The sequence below is a fragment of the Diabrotica virgifera genome, chromosome 7 (assembly GCF_917563875.1).
Source record: "Diabrotica virgifera virgifera chromosome 7, PGI_DIABVI_V3a".
In the NCBI taxonomy this organism is placed as follows: domain Eukaryota; kingdom Metazoa; phylum Arthropoda; class Insecta; order Coleoptera; family Chrysomelidae; genus Diabrotica; species Diabrotica virgifera.
This window is the reverse complement of record NC_065449.1, coordinates 71,829,780-71,853,438: the sequence shown is the minus strand read 5'-3', so window position 1 is coordinate 71,853,438 and position 23,659 is coordinate 71,829,780. Positions and strand designations below refer to the sequence as shown.

Sequence of the window (23,659 nt, the reverse complement as noted above, 5' to 3'; positions counted from 1 at the left end):
TTACAGTTTGTAAGGCAAGGAGTACGATGTTATATCTTTCCTATACTGTTGTACGGAGTTGAGTCGTGGACTCTCACAGACTCCACCCGCAAGAAAATTGAGGCTTTTGAGATGTGGCTTTATCGTCGAATCCTGAAGATATCTTATACCGATCACATTACTAATGAGGGTGTTTTGCTGAGAATGCAAAAAGAAAATGAGCTGTTAATCAAAATAAAAACAGCCAAAATCGAATACCTCGATCACATCATTAGGAACAGTGAAAGATATGGACTGCTGCAACTAGTCTTACAGGGAAAAGTAGAGGGAAAGCGAGGACCAGGACGGCGAAGGATTTCGTGGCTAAAAAATCTACGTACGTGGTTCAACACAACCACTACAAATCTTTTCATAGCAGCAGTGTGTAAAGTACAGATTACCATGATGGTCGCCAACATCCGAAACGGATAGGCAATACAAGAAGAAAAAGGCAAGGAGTCGACAAATAAAGGAGACGAAAGGGATGCTACAATATGCAGTCACATTTTGTTATTGAAAAAAATTTGTTATTGTTAAGTGATGCTGCGCGATATCAATAAAGATAGACAACATTAAAAATATTTTTTTTCAAATGTGCAGTATTTTTCAGATTAATGAGAAAAACATTCTTGAAAAAATGCTTACTTTTGGTCTTCTTGGTAAGTTGAAAATCACATTGGCAACCCGTTTTAAAAATTTCAAGGATTTAGAGGACCTTTCAAACTTTCAAAATGTTCTACTGAAAAATTAGATTAGATGAATATATTATCAACTATTGCCAAGGCACTAAAGATTAAAGTCTCCTGTTCGGCCTCAGAATATAATAAGCAAAGACAGTGATACGAATAAGTTGGGGATTATTTATTATTTATTTAAGTATTTTACTTACACTTTTCCAACCAATACTTCAGCCTCGCCAGTTACACAGTGCGCAGCTGTCAAGACATGTCTGTGACTAATTAGGGTGCCTCCACAAGCCCACTTTAATCTACCCAAACGCGTTGTGTAACCAAGTAAAGCCATCCAAGGGTGGTCGTCTAAATACGTCTTTATCGCTCCGAGGCCCGTTGCAAGTGGTAGATGAGACATATGACCCTGAAAAATAAATTATTTACCTTATTTTTCATTAATAAAGTTACATACATACACATCAATATGAAAATTAAAAATGTATAAATATTTTCAATTCCGTTGCAACCCGAAAACGCAACAGCAGAATATTCTAGATCTAGATCAATCAGAGAGAGCAGCAAGCGTCTATACCGGTTTTGGGACTTTTTTGCCCGTCGTCAGTAGACACATAGGTCATATTTCTGACTGAATAAGGATACTCCGACGCGTGCAGTCTCGGATTGCAACGAACGAAATGGCTGGGATGCCGTAGCTTCATCTGCTAAGAAAAATACTAAGTTTTTTGATTACTGAAAATGCTGCTGCGTTTTCGAGTTGCAACGAAATTGAAAATGTTTATCCATTTTTAATGTTTAACATATGTTCTCTATTTGGAGTAGGTAGGAAACCTTCTCGTTATAGCTTTTACCACGCTGAGCAGATGGGATGTGAATTATAAATGGTAAAATCCCTTCATCTTCCTATAGTCTTGGCATCCGTAAACGCTTTTCTTTAGTTCAATCGTGTGGGTCAACTCTATAGACGTTAATTTGACTGCCTTTTCTTCAATGCAAATGAATGAAAATTTGCAGACATATGCATTCGCAGGAACAATAAACGAACAGTCAATAATTTTTTTATGTTTATTAATTGTTTAAATAAAAAAAAAACGATTTTAATGGAAAATGCTTGTTTTCACAATGTGGAAACTGAAACTTTTACAGGTTGTAGCTTATTGTATGAACTATACATAATTTTACTTTTTGCATTAGTTGCTTACGTTATGCTTCATAAATAAACAAAAAAGTTTCAATTTTTTTGCCAATTCCGACTACTTTTCATGTGTGTACATTGGTGACCAGACATCTCGTAACGCGACAGTTCGTAACCGGACAATTGGTAACGGACAAATCGTAACAGCGACAGTTCGTAACGGCGACACTTCGTAACGGCGACAGTTCGTAAATATACAAACTCATAACGGACAAGCCGTAACGTCAAAATTGAATTATTCTGTTTATTTTTGTTAACGTTGAAACTAACTCTTATTACAGTTATATGTAATTGAAACATGTTTATCAATTTAACGAAATAGTAGGTACCTGCATAAACATCTTTAACACATTTTATACTTTGTGTTTCAGAATATATATTAAAAGTCTTTAAGCACAAACAAATATTTAAATACATACAAACTTTTAACAATATTTTTAAAAGTTTGTCCCTCTTATGCCTGATTGCACCAACACATCTTAGACATAAGACGTGTTTTAAGCTCCGTTTACGAGAAATACGCGTTGCAGCATTGAGTTCTGGACCAGTTTTTAGCTTGCTACAATGAATTGCTACATAGATTACTTAGATAATAATCGAAAATTATGATGAAACGTAAGTGAGAGTCAAAGCGGCCCTATGTATAGGCTGAGCTAAGCTAAGCTAGAGCTTAAGATTTGTTGGTGAAACCAGGCATTATTGTCCCTTAAATTTGCATATACCTAGACAAAAAAAATAATGAAGTAATTTGTGAAATATTTAAGCCGACAACCGTCTTTAGACATTCCCAACTTTCTAAGTAAACATGTTTCTAAGAAAAGCATTTTATTTAAATAATTTTTGTTTGCGTGTTTAAATACTTTTTTCTAAAACCGTGTTAAAAATGCAATTTTTAGCACTCCATAGGAGCGTTAAAAATGCTACTTTAAAGCACTAGTGCTTTAAAAATTTTAAAGCACTGCAGTTTAAAGTGAATTGTCAAATTGTGAAACGTCAAAATATTTATATTTTATTTATTAACCTTAATATCAATAGTATAACTTGCGCAATTTGAAAAAGGTGGTTTAAAAGGTTTTTAAAATTTAATTTAAACTGTATTATTGCATTTTTAGCACGTTTGTAGAAAAAAAAAAACTATTAAAATATACAACAATAAAAGTATTCGCTTCGCTCATTCTGCAAACTTTCACATGCGCGCCTTAAAATTGTACTTTTAACACTTATGTCATAAATAACTATTATTATATCCTTAAACACCTAATACTTATCCTAATACTGATTCGTTAAATTGATAAACATAATTTCATTATAACTGTAATAACAGTTAGTTTCCACGTTAACAAAAATAAACAGAATAATTCAATTTGGACGTTACGAATTGTCCGGTACGAATTTGTATAATTACGAACTGTCGCCGTTACGAACTATCGCTGTTACGAATTGTCCGTTACCAGTTGTCCGGTTACGAACTGTTGCGTTACGAGATGTCATGGAACCGTGTACATCATGTTTATAAAAATATCCTAAGTGGCGATGATTTTGAACGCTCATATCTTTGTTTCTATAAACATCGACGCTTATTCGTGTCAAATTTCATACGATACGAAACAAAACTTCAACCAAAACTCGAATTAAAAAAAGTCGTGTTTTAAATGTAGTTTCAGAAAAACCACCGGTAGAGACGTTTCGTGCTACAATTAACATTAGAATTCATTTTGGCGTATTAATTTAAAGTTTGTTACGAACCCTTGGACATATTCAACAGTCATTTATAAACAAGTGTGTTTCTGTGACCAATGTGCTGTGAATTGTTGCTAGCTACAAGAATTTTATTTTTCTCGTGGATTTTTCTTAAGTTAATCATTATACATAATATAATCTGTGGGTTGGGAAGAGTCGTAATATAAAAAATAATTCGTGAATAATGTCATACTTGTGCAAATTTCGAGAGGATTGATTGTACATATTCACTTAAGGACCATATTACCACTTTTTTGAAGCTGTTTTGGATAAGTATAACTACTTCTTACCTGATAACCGCAAACTTTTCTGTCTGAAATAGATACCTGGTCTGGTAAAATGCTGGAATTGACAGATAGAAGTTCCCTTTTTCTAAGTATAGAAGATGAGTTTCTAGATGTCACAAAATTGACATCGGCACCACAGCAAACCAAGAAAGATGTATCGAAACCACATTGTGATTGTTTTATAAAATTTAATTCAGACGGATTTTGTTTTATAATTGCTCTAATAAAGTGGCTGCAGTCGTAGATTGACTTACATATTTCTAAGTTTCCGTTGGGCGTAAGACATGGCTGTCCACGTTCTGTAAGAAAGAGAAAAGTGATAGATCGCTTAGTAATTAAACTTAAATAACATAATTGTTTTGAATAAATTAAAAAACAGCTAAATCGTTATTGGGACCGTGCAAGTTCGGAAAAGCGACACCTGGTTTCATAGCTTAGCAACATTTTTCGCACTTTTAATTATATTGGCCAATTATATTAGTCCTGGTTGTTGGATAAGGGTATAGGACGTTTCATCGCCGCCAGTTCATCATCGCCAATTCATCGCCGGCCGATTCATCGCCGGCCCATTTATCACCAGTCAGTTAACCGCTAACTGATTTATTTCCGAATTTCCGACCAATTTTCGACTGTTACATTTATTATTTATTTTTAATATTAATTAGGAATTCTAGGAAATGACCTACCCTGACCTAACCCATCCTAACACTACATAAATTTGAACATATTATTTCTACAAAGGCCATTTAATACTACAATAGTACTATAGTACTAATTATAAATAAGTATAATAATAATTATAATTGCATTTATTACAACGCAAGAGACCCTAAAGAGGTCCCGATTAAACCCCGGTTAACTAACCGGCTGTTAACGCAGACATAATGTACCGGGCCTTAGTATTAAATTTAGGGGAAGTAGAAATAGAACAGTAAATATAATAATATTTTTTATCTGTTTAATTGGCATAAGTTTTGAACTGAATTTAACGTCGTGTCGAGTTATCTCCCATAATACAAAATCAACTGACTAACTGGCGATGAAACGGACGGCGATGAAATGGACTGGCGATGAATCGGCGGCGTCGAAACGGCAGCGATGAACTGGCGGCGATGAAACGTCCCATTCCGTTAGATCAGTGGTCAACAAAGTGCAGCTCCGGAGCCGCATGTGGCTCTTTGGCTCCTTAGATGCGGCTCTGGCACAAATATCCACGGAAAGCGCAATAATATTTTCCGTTAATAAAAATTGGTAGGAAAAACGTTACATCTTATTCTGATAAATTAACTTTTATCAAACTTACAAACTTTAGAATTTGTCAAAAATCCTCTTGCTGCAACAGAGTTGAAATTTTCTCCTTTTGAAATTGGCATTAATAACTTTGAAATACAATTTCTGGATTTAAAAAACAAAGAGGTATGGCGCTCTAAATACGAACGTCTTTCTGTTGAATTGAAAATATTGGAGAAGAAAAATATTCACAACACAAGAAGTGGTCTGCTTTGAATGACCTGGAGTAGGAAGACATGATCATTTTCAACGCTTGAAATAATATTCCTGATTCTTGTAATCAGCTAAAAATCTCACGTTTGCTGTTCTTTCCGATTCTTTTCGATTCTAAATATCAACATTTAAAAAAAATGGGATTTTGCGCCAAAAATTTTGTAAAAAATACAGTGTTGTAGGAAATAAAACCCTACAAAACGAAAGACAATAAAAGTTTCTACGATTATTAAAGACGAAGATATCGCCAAAAAACGAAAAACACATTTTCATTTTTTGGGGGGTTATGGATGGGGCTAGGGGTTTAACCATTTTTTTGGTCGAATACTTTTTGGTCGATGTTAAACATGTGGTTCTTTTATTTTTGGAATATCACTAAGAGCATTTTTCACTATCTTAATCAACTGACTTAGTTTTATTTAGCATAATAAAAGTTTGCTGAACAAGCAGATTTGGCTCCCAATTTTTTTTTAAATTGTTTTAATGTTCATATTTGGCTCTTTGGCTAAAAAATTTGCCGACTACTGCGTTAGATAATTGTCAAGGCTGTAGCATAAAAAAATTATAAGAAGAAAAAGTAAGATTTCGGTTATATTAATAAAAGGTAAACAATTGTATGTAGTAAATAAAATTAATTATTAAAATGCAGTACTGCAAGCAAAATACAATTATTTAAATTTACTTTTATATAATAATTGCTTATCATATCAATACTGTGGAGCAACATATAATTTTTTGTTGGTCTGTGTCCATTGAACTGGCAAGAACCACAAGTTCTTATCGAGCAGGGAACCAAGTTGTCCTTTGAGCACTCCTAACACATTTAATCTTGTAACATCGACTTGAAGTCGCTATAAATACCATACAATTATCATGTAAACCATAATTCTGGATTAGGATTTCTGGATCTCTATTTCAAAAAGTTGCTAGTTTCATGTACTAAGCAGAACGCACTGAGGATGATCTGATCCAGATTGAAAACGTTTTGCAATTCCTTTTGGATGACTTTTAATGTTTTTTAATAAAACTTTTTTTATACCATTATACAAACGAAGTTTTTACTTCTGTATGATAATTTTTCTTCTTCAATGACAGTAGGTATGAAATATACGCCAATTTGACAATTTCAATTGACAATATGATTTATTTAGGAAAGTTACAAGATTTCTCCACTATTTGTGCACGATCGTTTCTCGTATCCCCTCCAAGTAATTGCACACCTCGAATATTTATTTAATGTTAAAATATTATATTATTTCATATTATTTATTTATACATTTTGTGTAATATGGGTTAAGTTATTATTTTTTAAGTGCTGTCTCTCAATCGGAGGTTGGATATCATCATGCCTATCTTTACTCTACTACCGCTGCTCTGAATAGTTCTATAGAACTGCATTTAAACCAGTCGCTTAAAGTCTTCAACCATGACACTCTCGTTTTTCCTATATTTCTTTCGCCTCTTATCTTTCCCTGTATTATCAGTCTTAGCGAGCTCGCATACCGAAGCAATATCCTACATCGCATAACATACATTGCGAAAGATACGCACTTTCTCGTGTCACATCTGGTTTTCGGTGAACGAAGTTTCAGTGCGTCAATGTATGTTATGCGATGTAGGGATATTGCTTTGGTTTGCGAGCTCCCTTAGCATTTCATATCGCTGTCTCCTCATTACGTGTCCCAGATATTGTAACTTCCTTATTTTTATTTGGAAGTATTTGCCCATTTCTCGCAATAATTTCGTGTTCGTTACCTTTTGCATCCATGCTATTATAAACATCCTTCCGTAATAGACAGAGAGGCAGTGCCGAAAATCTCTCTGAATTTACTAAAACTAGTTTTTTTACAGTTGATTACCGTGATTGTGTAGAGAAACATACTGCAATCGGTAAAGCGAAACGCAGAACAGGTGGCACTGACAGCTTGTCAAAGTTGCTTACCTGCGGAAGTAATTAAATCCATTTACTATGGCTGAAAATGAGTACACAAATTCTAAATATAATATTAATATAAGTTATTATAGACTGTCAGCTATATGACAGGATAATAATTCTACAATGTAAGTCGGTCGGCCCCAATGAGTGTACAGGGTTATTCACTATATTTTGACACCCTTGTAAACTACTTTATTTAGAGAATTAGAAAAAAATGTAAAATACAAAAGTTATTCGATTATTTAATTATGATTTTTCCACATACAGTGGAACCTCGATTATCCGTCAAGGCACCGGACAAAGGTATGACGGATAATCGAAAAGACGGTTAACAGAACATTACAAAAAAAATAAAAGGTCACAGTACAACTCTAAAATTTAATTTGTATTTTTTGTTTCACAATATAAGAAGGATTTGTGTATCGGCAATCGAATCAATTTGGTTTAAAATATTCTAAACTCTTTGTTTGTTTTACTGTTACTTTACATTTTGCAACATCTGAATTTCTTAATCGGAGTAATATCATGCAATCTATTTTATTGGCTTCTCCTTGTTGAAAATACCACTCGATGAATTGTTGTATGTGCTATGTGCAGCTTCTCTAGCTTCTTTAATCAAATTTTGCTTCTTCAAATCTTTGTAAGTTGCAATAGTATCATCGATATTGCCACCGTCAAATTCCAAGTCTGTATCAGCTTCTGAATCTATTTTGTCCGCCTCTGTTGCCATTTCATCGATTTCATCATTTGTCAGCATTTGATAGCTGTTTGCATCCACATCACAAATTAACCATTCGTTTGATTTCAATGCTCAAACAAAATGAATTGATGACTCAATTTTTGCTTATGTAGTCAATCAAACTTATGTACGGACCCTGACGGTTAACAGAGGTGACGGTTAATGGAGAGACGGATAATCGAGGTTCCACTATATCGTACTAATGACGTCATCCATCTGGGCGTGATGACGTAATCGACTATTTTTTTAATGAGAATAGGGGTCGTGTGCTAGCCCATTTAAAAGTTTATTCAATTCTCTATGCAGTAATATAAACATTAAGACCATTATTTATACAGGGTGTCCGAAAAATTTTCTGAATTATTAATTAAACAATTAATTTATTTAAAAAAAAATTTTAGACACCCTGTATAAACAATTATGTTAATGTTTATATTACTGAATAGGGAATTGAATAACCTTTCAAATATGCTAGCACATGACCCATATTCTCATTTAAAAAAATAGTCGATTACGTCATCACTCCCAGATGGATAACGTCACTAGTAAGATATAATATGTCAAAAAATCATAATTTAAAAATTGAATAAGTTTTGTATTTTACATTTTTTTCTAATTCTGTAAATAAAGCAGTTTAGAGGGGGGGTCAGACTATAGTGAATAACCCTGTACATTCATTAGGGTCGACCGACCGGCTCTGTCCCGTCATACAGCTGACCAACTATAATAACTTTTATTTATATTTAATTTAGAATGTGTGTACTGATTTTCAGCCTTAGTAAATGGATTTAATTACCTCCGCAAGTTAGCAACTTTGACAAGCTGTCAGTACCACCTGTTCTACGTTTCGCTTGACCGACCGCAGTATGTTTCTCTACACAATCACAGTAATCAACAACTGTGAAATGACTAGCTTTGTAAATTCAGAGACATTTTTCAGCGCTGCCTCTTGGACTATAATATCACATTTCAAATTATTGCGGTTCATTTATTTGTTCTTACTTCAGTGTTCAGCTTCTGAATTCATATTGCAGTATCGAAAACACGTAACATCTTAGTAAAATACCTCAAGCGCTTGACAAAGGGTCTGACAAAAGTCAAGCGATTTATCAATATCAAAATGATTGTGACATCCTAAATCTTATCCTAAACGATTCATCCCAAACGTCTCCTTATTTTTCTTCCTTCTTGTTATTAGTCTGTTCTGTCTATTTTCTTGGACTTGTCACTCAATCTTTTCCGTTGCCAGCCCACTCTTCTTCTACCCGACGTGATGGTGAATTATCTCTTGCTATTTTGAATCTTCTTCTTCTTCATGTGCCTTGTCCGTTGTGTACGTTGGCTATCATCATACCAATTTTAATTTTATTTGCGGCGTTTCTGAATAACTCGATCGATGATAGTCCAAACCATTGACGTAAGTTTTAAAGCCATGAGTGTCTTCTACTTCAGCGTCCGCGTTTGCTTTCTATTTTAACCTGTATTATCAGTTGGAGTATATGATATTTATCATATCTCATAATATGACCGAAGTATTCAAGTTTCCGTTTTTAATTGTGAAAAAGATTTCTTTTTGTTTTCCCATTCGGCGCAATACATCTACGTTGGTGGTGTGAGTCGTCCAGGATATTTCAGGATATTATACCAATTTTAATTTTATTTGCGGCGTTTCTGAATAACTCGATCGATGATAGTCCAAACCATTGACGTAAGTTTTAAAGCCATGAGTGTCTTCTACTTCAGCATCCGCGTTTGCTTTCTATTTTAACCTGTATTATCAGTTGGAGTATATGATATTTATCATATCTCATAATATGACCGAAGTATTCAAGTTTCCGTTTTAATTGTGAAAAAGATTTCTTTTTGTTTTCCCATTCGGCGCAATACATCTACGTTGGTGGTGTGAGTCGTCCAGGATATTTTGAGGACACGTCGATACACCCACATTTTGAATGCCTTCAGCTTCCTCATTAATGTTTCCGTTAGTGTCAATGCCTCTGTGCTATACAGCAAGACTGGAAATACATAGCATTTTAGCAGCCGTATTTTTAGTGGAAGAGATATGTCGGAATGGGTGAATATATTTCTCATGTTGTTAAATGTTGCTCTGACTCTAAATCGTATTTTGGTGGTTTGATCCCATTTCGAGTTGACGACTGTTCCAAGGTATATGTACGAGTCAACGTGTTCGATTATTTGGTTCTTTATTTTCAATTGTCTGGCAGGTTTTTGAGTTTTGCTGACCAGCATCCATATTGTTTTATTTATGTTGAGGTTAAGTCCTCTTTCTTCACTCGCTCTTTGTACCCTGTCGTTATTTGTCAATTCTTCATTGATTTTTATGCCTTCGTTTGCTTCATTCAGTGCTTTTTTAAAAATTTGTTCGGAATAAATATTAGAAAGGAGAGGGGAGAGAACACATCCCTGTCGCACACCTTTTCTGATATCAATGCTCTCTGTGGACGCTATTTTGATTACGTCAGTTAAAAGGTAATAAAAGATAAATAAGTAAATGAACATTTACAATACTTACTCAATTCTAGAAGAAGGTACCGTTGGAAAAAATATTAGAGGTATCTGATTAGTTTAAGTCAGAGTGGCACATATTTAATTAAAATTACCTGTCGAGCACAGCTGCGGTACTGATTACCGAGAATACTTAAAAAATGTACTTAAGTACTTTTAAGTACTTGAGTACTTTACTCTAAATACCACAAAAGATTCGTGTACTGGTACTTGAACTTTTAAGTATTCCGACAAATACTTGTACTTAGTACATAAATTTATTTTAAATATATTTTTACTTGCAATTTAAAAAATAAAAAATATTAAGAGGATGGGTACGTCTTTTCGGCTGCAGTGCTATTCAAATGGGGATTCATTTTTTTCGAATCCTGAGAAAACTAATAAGTATTTTTGAAAAATTTAAACGAGGATTGAAAGATTACTTTATTAACGAGGGCCAAAAGTCCCAGCTAACTTATATAATGTTTATTTTAATAAGTTACAGGGGTTATAACTAAGAGAAAATTTAGTGTGATTTTTAATTTCAAATATCTCATTCAAAATAAACTTTTTATTTATTCTAAGGGACTTTCTGCATTCGGTAATAATTTAGTCTTTCATTCTGCGTTTAAATTTTTTAAAAGTATTTATTAGTTTTTTCAGGATTCGAAAAAAATGGACACCATGTCCGTGGTAATATTTTCCAAATCTATCTTTGTCTTACAACGCACTCAGTCGAATAGAATATTGTCAGTCAGACATTGACAATCAGTGACAATTTTAAATATTTGACATGGCATCGGGATTATTTTGAGTTGTTGATTAAATATTATTGATATAGTGTATTTGATAAATAATTGATTTAAGACGTGAACTTAATAAGTTATTTATTGTGTATTATTTGTTGAAGATCCAAGCAGAGAATACATCAGGATAATATATTCTGTGATCCAAGGATTTTGTTGTTAAAGATGTTCAAAATTGTAAGCATTCCATAGTAACAAGATATTATTAAAAAATCACTTTCACACGTTTCATTTTTTTTTGTCGATTGAGTATTAGTTTTTGTTGTACATATATATTTTTACAATCACTGAATACATAGTTAGTGAAAAAATTATCACATTTATTAACTGAATTAATAATTTGCAAGTTTACAAACAACAGTTATCCAAGAACATTCAAAAGCCATCTCTTTTAGTTAATGATGACATTTTCAAGTTGAATGACATTCTAGTAATGTTTACATATCCATACCAGTGTGAATTTTACTACAGGTAATTTGCCGTGTAAAGACAGAAAAAGTAGGGATAACCGTAAAATATTTGCAAATTATGTACCCATGGCCTTAAGTACTTTCAAAGTGCTTAAATACTCGAAATAAACCTTTCACGAAAAGTTCTTAAGTATTAGGTTCTCCTTGCAACAGACTGTCAACGTTCCTCCTAGACATAATACAGACTCTAGCATACAACACATCTTTAAAGACTGATACATCTTAGGACGGGACGGGCACGGAACGTGGAAGGCACGGCTGTCTTGCGGGACACGTTGAAGAATCATGTGATATGAAAGAAATTGAGTAGTTTATAGTACAACGGGACGGAACGACAACGGGGACGTGCGCCGTCTATTGTTACACGACCCGTATCATATACGCTTCGTTATAACATGAATTCGGCTTTATCAAGAACTCACAGCAATCTTACAAAAGGTAGAAATAGATTACAATTCCAACAATATACTACTAAGTTTTTACATTACCAGTCTTTTCACCAATTTACCATGGGATAAAACTTTAACAAGGTAAAAAATAAGAGGCAAATTAGAGAGAGATGGTACATTGACAAAAAAAAAACAAGCTGAATAGGTATATCAGCTATCATGGAGCCACTAAAACTTTATGCAGATCACACTTATTTTTAACTAGGTAATAGTTTCTTTGAAAAAAAATTCGGATTAGCTACGGGTTCATCCCTATCTCCATTATAGGTCTGGATCCCGCGTATGAAAAAAAGTTGATTAATAGCAAGCTGAAAATTTGTTAATAGCTTAAGGGTGTTTAGTCGGACAAACTTTGATATATGGGAACACTGGAACAGGGGAAATTTTAATTGTGGAACAGGTTAAAAATTTGGAACGGTCAGACCACGAAAACGGCACATGTATTTTGTCCGACAGAACAGACTTGAACTCTCCGAACAGAGAATAAACTCTCATGCAAAAATCAGACTGCTATTTATCACCAAATGGGCGTTTTAATGAGTGGAACATGTAGAATATGTCAAATGACAGGAATTATGACAGCTGATAAATAGCAGTCTGATTTTTCATGAGAGTTTATTCTATGTTCGGAGAGTTTAAGTCTGTTCTGACGGACAAAATAAATGTGCCGTTTTCGTGTTCTGACCGTTCCAAATTTTTAACCTGTTCCACAATTAAAACTACCCCTGTTCCGGTGTTCCCATATATCAAAGTTTATTCGACTAGACGCCTTTAAGCTATTAACAAATTTTCAGCTTGCTATTAGTCAACTTTTTTTCATGAGCGGGATCCAGACCTATTATTAATATCGATGGAGGATTTCTAACTTCAAAAGATTATAAATTAAATGAGTCACTATATAGTATAAATACCATAAATATTCAATAGTAGTTTACTTACGAGCATCAGCTATTTTAAATAATACCGAGTAAAATACACACACAAACCACAAACAGAACATTTCCATCTTAATGTAAATTGTTTAGCTGAGCATTATTTTATAAATATTCTACTAGTTGTTAGAATATCCATATAACGGATATTGGTGAGAGATATAGGTATTTATAGAGGTTGAGTCAAATTGTTTCATGTTTTTTAGAAGATTGGCAAATTAATTCGAAATCACTTGTAACCAAATAAGAACTAATTGATCATATTATAATGAGGAGAGTAAACCTAGACTCACCCTTCAAGTATTTGAAAATGAATTTTAATATTATCGGTATAGTACGGGAGAGAAGTATTCTAAATGTGCAGTCACTCGAGCGCTTTGGGTACCTATTGGATTGTGAAGAGTAGGTCCTAAAACCAAAAAAAGTTAAGTAAAATTTTCCATTTTAGCGGGGACTTTCCATTTTTAATTAAATTTTCGATTTCCAACAATGGTTTTTTTAGATCATAGCGCCATCTATCCATAATTCGAAAAAATGTTTCGAATAAAAGTTGCTTATTTTTACGTAAAAAATCCAAATCTAGAAAAAAATTTGGGGCTCCTACTTAAGATTTTAAAGTAACCCCCCACCCCACCTCTGCGGGGGGTCGTGTTTGGTACCATTCGATAGATTTTTCAAAAATATTGATTATGTGTATTTTGCAGTTTTTCGATCTAATGTTTATTTTGCGAAATATAGCGGGATTTGTATTTAAAATTTTTAATTTACCCCCACCCCTCTCCGTGGGGGGTTATGTTTGTTATCATTCGATAGATTTTTGAAAAATATTGAATACGTATTTTTTAGTTTTTCGATCTAACGTTCATTTCGCGAATTATTCGCTTTTTTGTGAAACTTTTTAATTCACCCATTTACTTACGCCCAGTTCAAATCGTCAGATTTTTTAAATATACACTGCTTTGTATGTCCTTAACTTACCTTATCTTAATCTGACAGTTTCGAGTATTTTTAAGGATCAATTTTTTTTTTCGGGCCCCCCTTAACGAACTTGAATGAGATCAAAAGAGAAGTCCAAGTTAAGAAACAAAAATGGAAAATATATCTATCAACAAAATCTGCCCAGGACTATCAGGATTATAAAGCACAAAAAAGGAAAGTACAAAATTTAGTAAAAAGGTCAAAGCAAAAAGAATGGTCAGACTTTGGTACGGCAATGGAAACCAATAGCAGGGAAATTAAAAACTATTCTACAGAACCCTGAAAAACCTCAGAAACCAAAACATGAAAGTAGCCGTAAACAACCTTCTTTCAAAAGATGGAACGCTCATATTGGAAGGACAGAAGAAAATAGAAGGATGGAGAGAACATTTCGATGATTTATTAAATTCCGAATCTACGGCCCAAATTGATGACGTCGAGGGAGAGGTGCCCGGAGGAAACGAAGAAATCATAGAGGACGAAGTAAAAGCAACAATCCAGCAGCTGAAATTAGGAAAATCGGCAGGCTGTGACGACATATTCCCTGAAATGACAACATTTTGCCACCAGCAGGACAAAGCGTATTGGTATATCTGATTAATATGGCATATAGGACCAAAACAGTACCGCAAGATTGGACAACTTCCATTGTAGTGTTGACATTAAAGAAAAGTGACTTTAAATCCTGAAACAATTACAGAGGTATCTCGCTACTTAATGTCCAAGGAAAAGTGTACAAAAGAGTACTAGAACAACGACTTAGAAATTTAGTGGAAGTAAATCTCGAAGAAAATCAGTGCTGATTCAGACCGGGATAAAGCACCCAAGATTTAATCTTCACATTAAGGCCATCCGCACACAGAACTACTAAAAAGAAACCAGTTGGTGACTTTAGTTACCAATCAATTACTTATTAGTTACTGCGCATGTATTTTAATGAGTATCCGCACACAGCGCTACTAGGTAGTTGCCGGTCTGTAATGCGTCAGTGATCCGTCGACAGCGGACTCGACGTGCAGGTTGCTTGGGGACTAGTTTTTAGTCTGTTGTGATATTTTATTAAAGTTTAACATGCGAAATGGCGAAATTGGTAGAACAGTCTATTATGAACTTGTGTGGAAATATAATAAATACAAATAATACTAATGTTTAATTTAGCTACCGGTGTCTTAAGTATAATTATTAGTTTAGTAGTTTCGCATTGGAGTATTTTTCTTGTGAATTGCACGAACAAGCAATTGTACTAAATGTAAATAAGTTTGTTTTGACATCCTATAAAATGCAAGAAATTTGCATCACTTTCTTGTAATACTTTTGCTGCAACAAAGGCTCTGCAATTTATATTGTTTGCAATGTAGGGATGAGCCCAATACGTCCTTTTTTCTGCTTTTTACGTCTTTTGTTATAATAATAAGGAATAATATCTTCACCACTTGAATCACTAGATATTTTTAACGCGATAATAACATTCAATAATATATATAAAGGTTTAAAATTTAACCACCGTATAACAAAGTTATTCGTACAGTCAAGAAGTGACTCGTTTTTATTTATTTTCAGTAGCTTATTTTGCGAGTCATAGATAGTAACCAGTTGGTAATTCTAGTTACCAACTAGTTTAGTTTCTTTTTAGTAGCTCTGTGTGTGGACGGCCTAAGGCAGATAGTTGAAAAAAGCGTTGAAAGAAATGGGTAGGTATTTATTGGATTTATCGCCCTCGAGAGTGCTTTTGATCGAGTCCCAAGGCACATCATTTGGAATTCCTTAATCAGGAAAAATGTCACGGATAATCTAACTAATGCAATTAAAAGTTTATATGTCGAAAATGCGAAGGTACACGTAAGAAAAGGAAATAAGATCTCGGAAGCTTTCAGGAAAAGAGTTGGAGTACGTCAAGGAGGCATACTAAGCCCATTGTTGTTTATAGCTGTCATGGATGAAATAATGAAAGCATGCAAATAATTGACAAAAGCCTATCACATAGGATACAGACTCATGCAAAAGGTATCAATATACGCAATGGCGTACGCGTAACGATGACCTCGTTATTCTGGCACCTACGGCAAAACAACTGCAAGAAAATTTGGCTATATGGAAAAAAGCATTCAGAGACAGAAGACTAATAATAAATGCCATGAAAACACAAGTAATGAGTATACCGCATCAACAAGATTTCTGATTGAACATGAAATTTTGATTTCAAACCATACGCCTCCTCGTTAACCCAGATATTACTGAAACTTTTATTGTTAACATTTTGAATTAATTTCGAATTTTCATGGAAATTATAGCATATGGAACCAAAAAACACAATCATATATTTTTTTATGACGATACCTGTCAAGTTTTGACATGTTCTTTTAAAAGGACGGTAGTAATATACGGTACCAGATATCATATATATTTTATTAGTATCAATTTACAAAGAATGAAAGGATTTAAAACAAAATTTTGGATGTAAAGGTATTTTGCACTTTTCACACAAAAACTGGACTTTTTTGTGACAATATCCACATCGCGATTGCTTTTCTTGATAAAGAACCAAGTGGTTAATACCGTCATATTTTGAATTGGCTACCGAATTCGAATTCCGCTTAGAAGGTCCGCGTTTTGTTTCTTTTTTAAAAGTTTCCAAAATATTAGTTGCAATAGATCTTCTAAATTCAAGTTGATCCAGTTTACCGTCTTGAGTTTTGTGAATCTGCCACGCATTTTGAATAGCCATTTCAACGCAATGAGCAAAAAGGGGAAAATACCATTTCTTTCCTCTTATGGACACTCGATATAAACTGATGTTCTGGTCACTGCGATCAACGCCGCCCATGAAGTTGTTGTATATTCTAACAATATTTGGTTGAGGAACTTGAATATGTTTTTTCTCTGCTTGTGAAAATCTCTTTACAGAGAAGCAAGGCATTACTGGTACAAAATTGGAAGCAATAGAAACGATATTATTATCATGCCAGCGGCAAACCACTATTCCTGTATTTTTATCAAGACGATACTCGTATTTACGACGTTCAGTTTTTCTCATACTAGATGAACAGGGTAAAGGGCATTTCATGGTGCGATTTTCCCTTACAGTGCCTGTACCAAATATGCCTCTTTGTTTTAGCTCATGCAGTAAATGAGTAGAAGTAAAATAATTATCAAAAATAAGATGAAATCGCCTTTGAGGCCATACTTCATTCAATCTGTCTGCATAGGATAGAACTACTGATGCACCCAATCCAAGGACTTTATATTGTTCAGGTATTGTAGTGGAATTACCTTGGTAAGGAGAAAACCAAACTATGTATCCCAGACGAAGGGCTCCTACCCACATTTTGTACCCCCAACGGATTGGTTTTCCCCTGATGAATTGCTTTGTGGGATGGCGACCAAAATACGGAACCATTGCCTCATCTATGCTGTGATGTTGTTCTAAAGGGGAAAATTGTATAAATTTTTTGTTTATTACGTCGAACAGGGGTCGCATCTTGGCAAATCTATCAAATTTATCTAATGACCAGTTATTGCAAACATGCAAAACTTTCATTATGTGGGAAAATCTATCCCTAGATATAGCAGCTACCACCATTGCGTTGTGCGAATCGTCACGATTTTCCCAGTACATGTACCTTTTCGGCACAACCACATAACCACTCAATACAAGAACGCCTATAAAACATCGAATCTCATTTTGAGTAATGTCGTTCAAAAGATTTCTTTGTCCTGCGTAGATGTTAGTGTATTCGGTAACCAAATTGATGACTTCATCATCAAAAAACAAATTGAAAATTTACATCGGCGACTGAGTCATTTTCGGTCCAAATTGAGTTTTCCAGTAAGTACAATCAGGGTGTTGATACAAGTCTCCTTGAATCCAGTGTGCAGATATTCTCTTCTCTAATTGATGGGGCAGCTTTTCCTTGGAAAGAAACAAAGCCAATGGTATATTGTCATCATCCGAATCTTCTTCTGGTAGGCTGGAATTCACAGAATCTTGTGGTAATTCAGTCGCGTTGTCAAAAACAAGTTCTACATCGTTTCTCAACTGACTACCCGGTAAATTATTTATTGTAGTTAGTTCTTCATCGCCGGAGTCGCAATCGGTGACATTATCATTGGCATTTTCTGGGGTAAATATAATCAAACCATCTGGAGGGACTGGGATTTCATCAGAATCAAGCTCTTCTAATAGCTCATGCAATTTGAGAGGCCTCCTGAAACAATACGCACGTTGGTAGTACTAATTACTACCGTCCTTTTAAAAGAACAAAATGAAATCCCAAGCGGCGAGCCTTTGAAACAACGTGACAACTATTCGAGCCAAGAATATACGTATAGTATTTTTACTACAAAAACGTTATTACGTAGGTCAAAATTTTTGACCTAAGAGAACTGTCAAAACATTAGAATGTGACTTTTCATTATTGCTATGTTTATTATAAACACGGCAATAATGAAAAGTCACATTCTAATGTTTTGACAGTTCTCTTACGTCAAAAATTTTGACCTACGTAATAACGTTTTTGTAGTAAAAATACTATACATAAGTCCCTATTACACAATAATCCACATGCCAATGCCGTGAAATAACAGTTTTTTAATTCTAGACTTACCTCCAATTATAAGCATCCATTTTGTAGTCCAAAACCTGGCAATTTACACAGATAACCTCACAATTACAGCATGTGCGCGCACTAAAATCGTTAAAACTTGTCGAATGCTGGCTCTTGAAAACACTCCATCTAGAGCCATCTATCAGTTGGTAGCTGTACTAACCTAAATTACGCATAATTTACACTGCCTTTTAAAAGGACGGTAGTAATATCTGGGTTAAGGATAGCTATGACAAGATTTTGATTGGCAACCCATGCAAGTAATATTTGAGGAGCAGATTTTCTAAATAATTTTGGCCATTTTTTGAATTTTGGCAAATAGGGAAAAACTACCAAACTTTTGGCAAGAAATTAAACGAAAAACTGATGTACTTACCTAAAAGATGATGGAAAATCATTCAAATATAAGTATATGCTAAAAATCTAGTATTGATAATATCCAAAAAAAACTTGAAAAAACTGTTGAACAAACTGCATTTAGATTATCATCCTGGGACAAAACGCATTTTTATTGTCTACACAAAGCGGTATGACTGACTTTTGGTAGTAACGAAGTAAAAATAACTAGAGTAGCTTCATAAAAATACTGTTATAGTTTTAAATACAAAATAATGTTTAAAAATGAATTAAAAAATAATGGCATTTTACATATATCATAAAGGTTCTCATAGTCACCATCACTGCAATCGCAGCACTCAGCTCCTTCGATAATGTCATCATCCTCAGTTTCACCAAGGTTAGCTTGATGGTCATTTTGCTTACCAATGTCAGAAAGAATTTGTTGTAACCATGTTAACTCAGGATCGTTGACCCAATTCGCCCCTGATAGTTCCACTGATAGTTTCGAGACGCTCTGGAGTTTTTTGAGTTGGTTTAATCTCGATTTGAAAATCTACAGTAGATAAGTGTAAATTAGAAAGCTTCTTTCTACGTTTCAATTTGTAATTGTTTGAATGGATCATCATTTCTGTAAAACAGCTCAGTCTTATGCTGCGTCCGCATTGGTAAATTTGTGGTGCGTACCAGCTGTTCGTCGCAAGTATTTGCATGCTCGAAATAAATCGTGCAAGTGTGGACGTGTTCGTCGCATAAATCGGACGCAAAAATTTTCGACGCACACAACGCACACGCTCCATCGGTTATCGTTTTCGAGCGAAGATCAAATGATTTGAGCACCGCGTCCTCACTGATAAAAATTTGCGACGCAAATTCTTACGACGAACCATTAGTTCAATACGCACGAAAAATTTACCAATCGATAACTTAGTGTGAAAACTTCGTATCTCATTTCACAGAAAATTTTACAGGAGATACTTTAAACTTAATTTCTTCATACTATAACTTAAAACAAAAAACTATCTTTACATATTTTGATTCTGGGTATGTTTAGATCATTACACATATATTTTTCATATATATTTTGGGTTAGAGTATGCAAAAATTTAGTTTAGTTACTCATGTAAAATTTTCTGTAAAATGAGATACGAGGTTTTCACACTAAGCCATCGCAATGCGGACGCGCCATTAAGCAAAATATCATTGTTATTTTGTGACCTATTAGTAATAATTCGTTTTGCAACACCGATTCCTTCAATTTTTTGTTAAAGAAGTTAACGCATTTTTTATATCATAAACAATCCAGTCTCTACTAGTCTTTTCCCTTCTTGGAATAACTCTCTTAAAAGTGAGATGTCTTCTTCTTTTTCTACTACCACGGTCTGTATCACCAACTACATGATCTCTTGCCACAAGTACATCTATTATTTTATATTATTTCGTTGAAAAGCGGAAAAACAAACGCACATAAACAAGCTTAACAGTATAGACACCAACAATGAAACGGCAACTACCGCCAACGACAAACAAATCGCAATTAGTCCACAGCGCACGGACAAACTTCGATTAGTTCGTCTACCGTCAATGGATACAAAGCACATAGAAAGTCCAAAGCATTTTCTTCATTTAATTAGGCAATCCAACGGTCTGTCAAACTATTCCAATATGTCTGGCCTATGGCATACAATACATTGAAGGCATATGATAGTATATTGTTATTTTAGTATTTTAAAGTAATTTTATTATTATATGTCCGTGTAAGTTTTGCGAAATACTTCTGTGACATAGTAAAAAATATTGCTTACGTCAATAAACTTTAAGTAGTTAAAAAGTTTTATCTAAGTAATTTGGAAGATTGAAGAAAGGTAGATTAAGAAATTTTATATTTCATAAGTTTAATAAAAAATAATATTGAGCATCCCTAAAATAGATTTTAGATAAAATCATCGTGGTAATATATATTTTGTTATTTTAGGTACCTAGTAATAGTTGTCATGCGACTGACAATGTATTGTAGTTATCTGTGGAAGCAGGTTGGATAAATTATCTTTCTTTGCTGTTTCCAAACCACTGAATTTTAAACATGCTACCCACTTATCATCTGCTAAATAGTGCTAAACACAGACAAGAATGGATAAGAGCCATAAGAAGAGCAGACCTCACAAAATAAAAATATGAAAAAGGGTGTGTGAAAAAGTCAACATTTTATTAAAGGTTATGTTATAAATAGTCAATAATTTTTTTCTATAAAGAAATAATATCAACAAAATGTCGAAACCCAAAAGACTCCATTTTCAAACAAATAAATGTTTAAAAATAATAAAATCTTTCGATTTCTTAGTTCGGAAACAGATTCTCTCTTATACTTATTCCCATCCTTCTAAAAATTGCAAGGAAAAGGATGATGAATGTATAGACATGGGGAGTCTATATAGTTGCACTCCGCAACATATCAATTCACCGAGGTAAAGATCAACAAATCTGCTTCCTAGTACTCGATACGTGAGTAAAACCTGAATCAAAATTAAATATAATGCCTTTTAAATAATATCAATTTTAGTATAATTCAATAAAATATTGTATTTTAAATATTAAATATTTTATCTTAAATATTAAATTTTGATTTTAAATAAAATATCCAATACAAATCGATTGTGTGCAGTGTTGCCAGAGTTGTTACAATTGTACCAATTTGATAAAATTAACAACCAAACTTTTGATACTAATGTCTCCTAAAGTAAAAACCTAAAAATTTGTGATATAAAAAATTTGCTTCAAATAACATTAAACGACGTTTTTTTAAGTTTTTGTACAAAATGTGTTGGTTTAGTACATTTTGTGTCACTATTCCAGTCATTCCGGTGCATTTACAAAAATTTCTCTGACAACACTGCTGCCTGCCATACGTCCTGTTATTGAAAATCACGTGGTTTGGATTGCCTAATTTGCAGACAACATAATGTATTTATAACGTCTTTTGTGACATAAAATGGTGGCTCTGTACATATAGTTTGCGATGCCATATTTGTTTGAAAATTTGAAAAAATGGACAAAAATGCATATAGAAAGTCTGCTCCTTATAAATAAAATTTAAAAAAATGTTTCATCCGGAAAGCAGATGTGTCAAGGTCGACCTAGGTGCAACAGAGACGCACTATTAGAGCTTTCATCCGGCCACCCTGTATAATAGGATAGTTCAGTAAATGAAGATTTACAGAATATTACACATAGACATTTTTCGAATTTATCGTACCTATGCCTAATTTTTCCAAAAAATTGCTTTTTTTTGTAATGATAATATCTGTTATCAGGGCCCGGATTACGAACACTCGATACGAATCGTATCCGCCATGTTTTGCCATAAGGCGCTACGGTAAAACATGGCGGATACGATGCGTATCGAGTGTACGTAATCCGGGCCCAGGTGTGCGCTGGTGATTTTAATGATAATATGATATTCTTCAAAGGTAATTGACCTTCTTTTTACGTGGTAAAAGGCAATGATTCATGCTTTGCTAAATACTTAATACAAACCAATATATTAATTTAGCCATTATATACATCAGTAGTATACTTACCCGCATCAACTATTGAAAATACTCCAAAAAGAAATACACACACGAACCACATAAAACATTTTTCCATCTTAACTCTAAATCCTCTCGCTAAGTGTTGATATTGAGACTGGTTATTGGAATAACCAGTCAACAGATTTTACTAAATATATAATATACAGAGAGAGTCTGTAAAGTGGAATAAATTCAATATCTCAAGTACTAATTGTTTTTTTGGAAAATGCTCAGACCCGTCGATTAGTATTTCAAATTGTCCTTTTTGACATTCAATAATAATGTATACAGGGTGTCCCAATTTAGAGATATGACGTCATCGTCGATTTTCTTAAATGGCAACACTATCATTTTGATAGCTAATTTGATAGGGTTTGTAAAGTTATACATAACTGCAAAATATCAAATTTTTATTCTCTACCATTTACAAGATAATAGAAAATAACAAAGTTATATCTGTAATTTGGAATATATATTCAATAATTAAAATACTAACTGTTTTTTTGAAAAATGCTCAGACCCGTCGATTAGTATATCAAATTGTCCTTTTTGACATATAATAATAATGTATACAGGGTGTCCCAATTTAGAGATATGACGTCATCGTTGATTTTCTTAAATGGCAACACTGTCATTTTGATAGCTATTTTGATAGGGTGTGTAAAGTTATACACAACTGCAAAATTTCAAATTTGTATTCTCTACCATTTAGATGATAATAAAAAATAACAAAGTTATGAAAAAGAAGTAATCAACTAATAATTGAATTTAATTATTTCAATAAATTAAGCAAAAACTCATAATGCTGCCCTCAATTGTCAAATTGTCAATGGGCAACGTTATGAGCATTTGCTTAATTGAAATAAATAAATTCAATTATTATTTGATTACTTCTTGTTCTTC

The 23,659-nt window shown here is 33.7% G+C and overlaps 1 protein-coding gene across 5 annotated transcripts in view; it reads right to left on the bottom strand.

Annotated features, from left to right (window-relative positions):
* LOC114327669 (CLIP domain-containing serine protease HP8-like) overlaps nucleotides 1-23,659 on the bottom strand; it is a 106,799-nt gene that overhangs the window by 58,565 nt on the left and 24,575 nt on the right. The window contains exons 1-3 of one of the 5 annotated variants that reach the window (XM_050657288.1): nucleotides 22,766-22,917; nucleotides 3,933-4,228; nucleotides 908-1,113 (exon numbers count right to left, since the gene is read on the bottom strand). In XM_050657288.1, the coding sequence (XP_050513245.1) occupies nucleotides 908-1,113; nucleotides 3,933-4,228; nucleotides 22,766-22,832 (569 nt within the window). In that variant the 5' untranslated portion in view covers nucleotides 22,833-22,917. Of the gene's footprint in view, nucleotides 1-907; nucleotides 1,114-3,932; nucleotides 4,229-13,276; nucleotides 13,390-22,765; nucleotides 22,918-23,659 lie in introns of those variants that run through there. The other 4 variants (XM_028276348.2, XM_028276347.2, XM_050657287.1 and 1 more) reach the window with 4 other exon arrangements.